We start from the raw sequence: 9,565 nt of genomic DNA on the forward strand, positions 1-9,565 counted from the left end.
CTGTAAAACTTCACAGATAGGATAAGACGCCGAGAAAATTTAAGAAAAGGAGAAAAAAAATTCGTTCGGTGGCGCACGGATCGAAATATTTAGATAAGAATTTGGTGTTTTGAGATCGATTTTAAAGCAACTTCTCATTGAGCTACAAACATGAAACCTCAGAGACAGGTTAAGACACCGTAACAAAGGAACAAAGGGAGCAAAAAATTTCGTTAGGAGGCGCACGGATTCAAAAAATTGGATAATAATTTCGAAATTGGAATCGGCTTTTAAGTAATTTCTCGATGAGCTAGAGGCTAAAAATTTAGAGCTTAATGGAGACGTCGATGACAGCCGATGACACAATACAAAAAGTCTCACTAGGGGGCACACGGACTGAGATATTTAGACAAATCAAACGGAACCGAGGGAATTTTGGGACTGATTTTTATATAAGTACTCATTGAGCTATAAGCGTAAAACTTACCAGATAGGTTAATAGACCGAGCAAATGTAAGAAAAAGGGAAAAAAAAATAAAATAAAAAAATTTTAAGCACTTCCTTTATATAAGTGGACAAAAATCAGCGAAAAATTTCTCCTTATATAAAGACATATTCTTGCTAAACTTTGATTTTTAAATTTTGACACAGAAATTGCAAAAATATTTATGAGAAGTAAAAATATAAAGGTGAAGCGCAATTGATTGACTAATAACATCTCCTTTCGTACCAACTTTCCAATCCAAGTGATGTGCGCTACACTTTTATATTTTTACTTCTCATAAATATTTTTGCAACTTCTATGTCGAAATTTAAAAATCAAAGTTTAGCAAGAATATGTCTTTATATAAGGATTTTTGTCCATTTATATAAAGGAAGTGCTTAAAATTTGTTTATTTTATTTTTTTCATTTTAAAGAAAATAAGGAAATTCAAACAGTATCAAGTGCGAGCAATTTTATACGCATTACTGATACATTTAATTTTGAAAAAAAATTTCAACAAAATTCCCCACTGCTGTCCTCGGAAGCTATAAAACGAAATAGCGTTGCAACAATATTCAAAACTAAACTACATAGACAGCTAACAAGCTTGGCCCGACTCTTAACCGGAAAATCACAAATTTAGGTACCCTTGAACAGGAAGCCCACAATCAAATTGTCACTCATACGCCATGTCGGTCCAGTCACACACATACGCCACGTCATCAATACCTACCTACCCGCTTATCATTGCTTTCTGGCATTTATATCTCATATTTACTTACAGATTTACATATTTGCACTTTAAGGGAGTTGTTATTGCATTGGGGTATTGCAAGTTTGTAGTTATTTGTAAGGAGAGATTTGCATGAATTGATAGCAACTCAAATTGCATGAAATTACAACGAAAGTGACCCGAAATGTTGCCAAAAAGCGTTAACACAATTGCATTTACCTACCGATTTGCAATGCCATCAATCTGCAGCAGCTACAAGGAGATGCATATCTCGTCTAACGGTACGAATTACACTTGGCATTCTATATATATTTTCAACACACACACACATATATATATACATACGAGTCTATAACGAAATGTAAAGCAATGCAAACAGCAAATGCATACAAATTGGTTCATGAATTGTGTGTATTGATTGCATGGCGCCTTTCGCTGTATTTGCCAAAAGCAAGAGAGAGCGAATTTCAATTTCTTATATTTGTTTGTGTGTCTGTGTATCAAAGGAAGCAGTATAGTAGGATAAAGCGCCTTTTTAGTATTTATTTCATCATTTAAATTCAATTGCTATGAATAGAGGACAAGTGTAAAGATCTTTTGCTTTAATAGTGTTTTTCAAAAACTTGACTGGATGCTGTCTTCAGCGTGAATGCCAAGTGAAAGATTTGATGTTAACAATATTTGGTTCACTTAATTGAGAATGTTTACAATGAAGATAACTGAGGGTTGCACTTGTTATACAAAAAGTAGGTGTTTTTAGTAGCTAAAAAAAGATGAAATCATGTAGATTGTTGTATGGAATAACATCATTTTTCAACTGTCAGTTCGAAGGCGGCTTATCTTTGAATGTTCTTCAAAAATGCCCTATCCAGAAAATGTTTTATAAACTTCTTATCTCACATCAAAATATATTGAATTTATCCCTAGATAGAACTCTTATGAAACAAACTCTGAGATATGTATGTAGGTCAATTTTGAATGATGCTATCGCTTTCTTCAAAACAAATTACCAAATAGGGAGTTTAAACAGGTATCTGAGATGAGGTCTTTTAGATCAGCAGGCAAGATAGGGTTATGTTCCAGTCACCCTTCCATGCGGATCATTATATTCATTGAATTTTCGTAATCTACATTTGGTGCTCTCAAATATTTTTGGTATGCCTAAAAGTCTGCAATGGAAAAGCTTATTCCAGAAATTTTTCTAGATTAGGTTATACTGGAATAGATTAGATATGATTACGTTGGATTAGATTAGATAAGATTAGATTACATTATATTTAATTAGATTAGATTAGATAATATTAGCTTAGATTTGACAAACTAGGATTATATAATATTAGATTAGATAAGATAAGATAAGATTATTGGATGAGATAAGAATAGATTTGACTAAATTTGGTTAGACTAGACTTGATAAACATTAGATTCGATTAGTTTAGTTTAGATTATATTAGATTAGATAAGATTATATTAAATTAGATAAGATTGGATTAGATTAGATTAGATTAGATTAGATTAGATAATATTAGATTCGATTAGATTAGATTAGATTAGTTAAGATTAGATTAGATTAGATTTGATTAGGTTAAATTAGATAGGATTAGATTAGATTAAATTAGATTATATTAGATTATATTACATTAGATTAGATTATATCAGAATAGATTAGATTAGACTAGATTAGAATAGATTAGATTAGATTAGACTAGATTAGAATAGATTCGATTAGATTAGACTAGATTAGATTAGATTACATCAGATTAGATTAGCTTAGATTAGATTATATTAGATTAGATTATATTAGATGAGATTAGATTAGATTATATTAGATTAGATTATATTAGATTAAATTAGATTAGATTTGATTAGATTGCATCAGATTAGATTAGGATAAATTAGATAAGATTAGATTAGATTAGATTAGATTAGAGAAGATTAGATCAGATCAGATTAGATTAGACTAAGTTAAATTAGATAAGATTAGATTAGATTAGATTGGATCAGATTAGATTAGATTAAATTAGACCTCGATTAGAAAGACTTTTTCTAACTGAAAAAATTTGTTTCTAAATTTTCGAGGTTGCTTTGTCCGGGAATTGAACCCAGGAACATGGCGGCCGCTAGGAAAATATGCTGTTATCTATATATATATATTATTTTTTTCTTTCTTCGAATCTGCTAAACCAAGTCTTTCGTTCTTCTGAAGAAAATTTTCCAGTTCTTTTGAAACCAGATTTCTATTATTCTGAAATCAACTTAAGGTCCTTGGAATACCAGCGGGTTAAGTGGGTTCGAATATTCCAACGGTAGGTCATGCCTGGCGACTAAAACCCCCAAAACACGAAAGTTTAGAGTATCAGAACAATCGGAAAAGGATACATCATACCCGGTACATGATACCCCTTTATTTTCTTGGATCGTATTTTACGTAGATAACAGAACAATAACAAATGGTGCTTCAGATCCGTACAATGGTATCTTTTGGAAATATGTTTCCGCCTTGTGGAGTCGAATATTGTTTCTACAACTCTTTTCAGCACTTCTTAGTAAAACTTGTGTGCCTCGGCTCATTAGCGATTTCGCCTTCAGGTGCTACGTATAAGAATGCCCATCTGTACATAAACATGGCGGGGTTATTCTGGGTCAGTTCCACTATGCGGAATGTTTATATTGATATTTCAGTTGCTGTTACAAAATTACAGGTATATGCATATTTTCGAGCTGTATAGAGCAAATTAGCTTGATGAAGATAATTGTGTTACTTTTGATGATCTTACTTACTTTTAGTTCAAGGAGTTCACATTTTATTAAAAAATATTTACCAAAAATTTAGAAGGCTCAGCTCTCAATTTGGAATATGAATTTGAACTTGTTTCTTTATTTATTTGAATACCACACTTCCAATATATTTTTAAACTTGACAGTAGAAAGAAATATTTTCTCTTAATGGTGGCCATCATTTTAATATCTTGGACCCCAACCGAGGATTTCAGCAGCGAAATCGGCCAATTTTTTCAAATCGACTTTATTACGTGTCAACGTCCTCAATGAGTACTTAAGTTGAGATGATTTCTGAAAAAAAATTGGAAACAAATAACAAAGAGTATGAAGAAAATTAATAACAACAATACAACTAAAAATAAAATAATTAAAAAAAAATTTTTAAGTTAAACGGTTTTATTGAATACAATACTTATATGAAATAATAATAATACGAAAAGCTAGAAAATAATTAGGTAGGTCCTAGGTACTAGTCATCACACTCCTTATCAATGTAGGGCGTTGATCAGACAATTAAATAAAAGCGTTGGACGCGTCATATTTCTATTGATAGTCATAAGTAAAACCAAATGAACCTTAATCAGGTTATGGTGCGCCTCACATTTTTAGAAATTTCACGCGCCCAACGCTTTTATTTAATTGTCTGATCAACGCCCTAGATTGATAAGGAGTGTGATGACTAGTACCTAGGACCTACCTAATTATTTTCTAGCTTTTCGTATTATTATTATTTCATGTAAGTATTGTTTTCAATAAAACCGTTTAACTTAAACATTTTTTTTTAATTATTTTATTTTCAAGTTTTTAGTCTTTATTTAATTGCCTATTATTTCTCATTCTATTTAGTTCATTTAGTGACTCATTATTACAAGGACTCTTTCCTGAAAATTTTTTACAACCTAAGTCCTCAATACATAATCCTTCCAAAGACTTTACTCGACTCTGCGCCACGTATGCTTGTCCCTCCTCCAACTCCAAAATATTTTGATGTCACTTCTACTGGACTGTGTGCAATATTTGTTCCAAATATGAGCCAAATCGGGAATCGGGTCGCTTTCTATTCAGGTATGTGTTATGTGTTCCAAATATGGACTAAATCAAATCGGACCACAAATACGATTTTTGTGAATATCTCGATCCTTGCGCCACCTAGCGGCGATTTTTTTGATAGGTCGCTTTCTATTCTTGTATGTATTATGTGTTCCAGGCATGAGCCAAATCGGACCACAAATACGATTTTTGTGAATATCTCGATCCATGCACCACCTAGCGGCGATTTTTTTCTTATTATTGCATTGTCATCGGGTTCTGAACTACATTCCAAGTTTCAAGCTTGTAGCTTATCGGGAAGTTACTTAAATTTCAATTACAAGATTCGTTCACAACGGCCGTGCATGCGGCCGTGCAGCCTGTCAACTCAAGCTAAATAAAACCGTTTAATAAAGGACTGTGTGAACTTCAAGGAAGATGTGAAATACGAAGAGAAAAGGAATACTAACAGGGGAAAATTTAAGGAGAGATAGAGATGGCACAATGATAAAGAGAGGGAAAGGGGGAACTGGTCGTCCTAGCAACAAGAAAAGAAAGGAAAAGTGAGATATAAAAGAGAAGAGGCACCAAGCTCAGGAGGCGTTGAAAGGAAGTATGAGAGAAAAATAAATGGAAGATTGGGAACACAAAATGAGGGAAAACAATGCCGGTTATGAAAAACGAATGGGGGAGAACTGAACAAAGAGGAAGAGGTAGAACAAGACAAAGACAGAAAATAATATGAAAGGGGAACAAAGGGGAACAAATAGTGCGCTGACGGTGCTGGTTGCGGTAATCGAAACGTCGTGAGTGAAAGTCAGACAACAATAAGAATAGGAAGAGAATGGCAATGGAAACAAATGCTGGGCGAGTGGAAGAAAATACGTAGAGGGAGTGAAGCGAAATCTGGTAAACGGCGGAGAGGGGAAGGGATAGCAATACGGAGATAAAGTAGACGGGAAAAAAGTAGGTAAACTAAAAGGTAAATGAAGCAGAAGAGATGTGAAACGTTGAGGAGACAGGTAGGGACATAGAAACGAAGGAAAAAAGGAATAGAAGATGTAAAAAATGAGAAACAGGAACAAGGAACCAAGAGATATCGGAGTGTAGCGAGGAAGAGGATGATAAAAAACCATATTGAGAATGAGAACAAGAATAAAGCTTAAAAGAGAAGGAAGGAAGAGATAGAGTAGGCAGCTCGCATCGAAGTGAGGGAGTGTAAAACTTATCAATCGATTTTTCTGAAATATTGATATGGAGCTGGCAAGGTAATAGGTAATTTGATACATTTTTTATATGGTTGAGTTGGGCCAAATATTTGCTTAGCTATTTAATATGAATTTGGAGCTTTTAGGCCGATTTAATTAAATAAAACAAGTTTATTTTTTTATTTCCGACGCGTTTCGACACATTTTCGTGTCTTCCTCAGGGAATCTATTTACTAAATACGAAAATACAATAATTGGTATTAATGTTTAATATTAAATCACTTGCATTGTTTAAACCAGTGGTTTTTGTCACATTTCTTTAAAAATACATTTTTTTTAGAAAGGGAACCTGGAACCTAAATAAACTTGTTTTTAACTTACTAAAGCTAATGACTACTTTATTTTCGAAAATTTTAACCACCGACCGACTTATCCGAAAATACCTATTGATTATCTATCGAAAGGTAGAGATAGAGTAAAGTCGAGAAAGAGAGGTAGAGGTAGATAAAAAACAGAAGAAATGACGGATAGTCATGAGAACCGGATAAGGCGGTTGAGAAAGAGAGAAGTAGTGTGAGAGAGTTGTAAACCAAGCACAGTGAGATGTAGAGGGGAGAGTGAAGCAAGAGGAGAGGGGAAGTAAAGGAAAAAGGACGGGACTGGAACGGGAGAAGAGAGAGAGGGTGAGAAGGAGGACTAAGATGCAGAGGGAAAGGAGAAGAAGAAGAAGAAGCGATAGTTATTGGGAGGGGAGACGGAGGGGAACAAACCGATAATATCTTAAAGTTAGAAATAGAGAGAGGAATAAATAGTGGAAAAACGGAGGCATAAGAAAAAAGGGATAAATCAAGAGAGCTTGAAAGGCTAATTAAGAACGAGAATGTTAAAGCGAGAGAGAGGTGAAGGTACAAGGGTGCGATGTGTATAGGCGAAGGGTACTAAGAGTGGAGAAGAGATAAAGAAAAGAGAACGGGAGTGGAAAAGTGATATATTTAAGTAGAAGAACATAGAGGGGAAGAGTAAGTCAGATAAGCATAGAGAAAAGGAGAGGGAGAGGAAGGTGGTACTTATCCATAATCATCCCCGACATACGCTATAAATGTTCTACATGTAATGTGTCTCCACATGACACCAGCTGTCTTTTCTATGTGAAACTAATGCCCGTTACACCCATGTCTCTTTGGTCCAACCATTCTCAAAGTTTCCTTAGACTTTTGTTAGAATATATCGATGAAAATGTGTGACTGATCTCACCTATTGGATGGGGAGCAGCACAGGTACAAGGAGAATTAGAAGCAGGCAGATGGCGGTAGAGGATAAAATTATGAAAGGCGGAGCGGGCAGGTCGAGAATATCGGAAAGCGTCAGGAGGATACTGAGGTAAAGGAAAATGGAGCGGAATAAGAGTAAAATGAAGAATGAGGATGATAATTAGAGTATTACCGCGAAAATTATATAAATTGTATGAGAAAGAGAGATGGAAAAATGGGTCGGAACAATGGTGTGGGAGAAGAGGGTGAAAGATTTGCAACGGAATAGGTACAAAAGAGATATGTAAACCAAGGACTCCAGCTCCCAACACTCTTTCGCTACATATAAACGAGTTAACCATATACTCAATAGGTAAGGAAAAAAAACACGCTACAACAACAACCAATTAAGCTGCACTAAATACTTACAAACATTTTTTTAGCTGCATTACGGAAACTCGTACTACGTGCTACTCTATAAAATTTAGCAAAATCACCATCTTCATCCAATTTGTCTCTGATCAAAGAACGCAATTTATGTTTTGGTATGACCGCCTTCAAGTTCGTTGCAATATCGGTTAGGCTACGAGCCATACTTATCCCTTGCATTTCCAAATTATCTAAATTGATATCTTCATCGGTATATTCCGGTTTTTTCAACATTAAACATTTGAAAATATTTGAAATACTCTCCAGGGTTGACGTATCGACACCAACATCAGAGAAACGTCGAAGTAACGCCTTATAAGGAGCACTTTCAGCAATTTGATCTGATATCGACTGAAAGCTATCGCTATCAATATATTTCATAGCCGTTTGGAAATTGTCATCTTTATAATATCCATAGGAAATCCAATATACCAAAGTATTCGGATCGATGAGGTTGCGTATATCACGAAAGTCCTGACATAATTGAAAAGAAGCAACTTCGGTTTCGCTGCACGAAGAAGCTGCGTCACTGTGATTTGCAGCCCAGAGGCAAACAACTAAAATGCTTGCAATCCTTAACATTTCTAGTTTTTTGTGGCTAAATATTTCAAAAATCAATTTCAAATATCGAACAGATGATTGCACTTTGATGTTGATGCATTGCTGGGATGGCATTTATATAGCAGGCAAGCGAATTTTTTTGTGCAAGAAGATCATGGCCAAATGCAAGTATTGCATTGATAACGGTTTTCTTATCGAGAAATTGTAGAACAAGTAGTTACAGTTATTGTTATTAGTTGTCTTTTTATACTCAGCTGAGCAGAGCTTACAGAGTATATTAATTTTGTTCGCATAACGGTAATCCGTAACGGCTTAAAATAATCGGTTATAGATATAGATTTCTATATATCAAAATGATCTGAGCGAAAAAAGAAATTCATTTAGACATGTCCGTCCGGCTGTCCGTCCGTCAGTAAACACGATAAATTGTGTAAATTTTGAGGTATCTTAATGGAATTTGGTATGTAAGTTCCTGGGCACTCATCTTAGATCGCTATTTAAAATAAACGAAATCGGACCATAACCACGCCCACTTTTTCGATATCGAAAATTTCGAAAAACCGAAAAAGTGGGATAATTCATTACCAAACACGGATAAAGCGATGAAACATGGTAGGTAGGTTGACCTTATGACGCAGAATTGTTTAATAATTAGTAAAATTTTGAACAAAGGGCGTGGCACGGCCCACTTTTAAAAGAAGGTAATTTAAAAGTTTTGCAAGCTGTAATTTGGCAGTCGTTGAAGATATCATAATGAAATTTGGCAGGAACGTTACTCCTATTACTATATGCGCGCTAAATAAAAATGTGATGGCGAACACGCCCACTTTAAAAAAAAAATTTTAAAAAAGATTTAATATCTTTACAGTATATATCGGTGTATGCATATGAAACCGGTATAGGCATATAGCGGCCAGTAGGCACAATTGTAGGAACAGTCAAAACTTACCATTGGCGCTAGTTGGCGCCATATGATCTGTCAACAATATCCAATACCAAACAGTTCAAGTTTCATACAACATCGTGTTTTTTTCGCTCTTGAAAATGTCGAAATACGTGCCTTCGAACAACGATTTGCGGGGAGCATTAATTTTCTGCTTCCATTTGGGTA

General features: G+C 34.6%; 1 protein-coding gene across 1 annotated transcript; it reads right to left on the reverse strand.

Moving 5' to 3' along the window:
* Positions 1–4,041: 4,041 nt before the first annotated feature.
* Positions 4,042–8,527, reverse strand: LOC137246978 (protein G12). The gene is made up of 2 exons (XM_067778041.1): positions 7,894–8,527; positions 4,042–4,268 (listed from the first exon to the last, which is right to left on the reverse strand). The coding sequence occupies exons 1-2, from the start codon at positions 8,473–8,475 to the stop codon at positions 4,158–4,160; spliced, it is 693 nt and encodes a 230-aa protein (XP_067634142.1). The 5' UTR covers positions 8,476–8,527; the 3' UTR covers positions 4,042–4,157.
* Between the last annotated feature and the right edge of the window lie 1,038 nt (positions 8,528–9,565).

The sequence above is a fragment of the Eurosta solidaginis genome, chromosome 3 (assembly GCF_040869045.1).
Source record: "Eurosta solidaginis isolate ZX-2024a chromosome 3, ASM4086904v1, whole genome shotgun sequence".
Taxonomy (NCBI): domain Eukaryota; kingdom Metazoa; phylum Arthropoda; class Insecta; order Diptera; family Tephritidae; genus Eurosta; species Eurosta solidaginis.

Bases quoted from the DNA above. Each gene is read 5' to 3' on its own strand.
- LOC137246978 (XM_067778041.1), bottom strand. From the start codon at position 8,475: ATGTTAAGGATTGCAAGCATTTTAGTTGTTTGCCTCTGGGCTGCAAAT. The intron at 4,269-7,893 runs GTAAGTATTTAG...ATTTTTTTTCAG, and splicing joins ATGCAGCTAAAAAAATGTTT to AAATCATCTCAACTTAAGTA.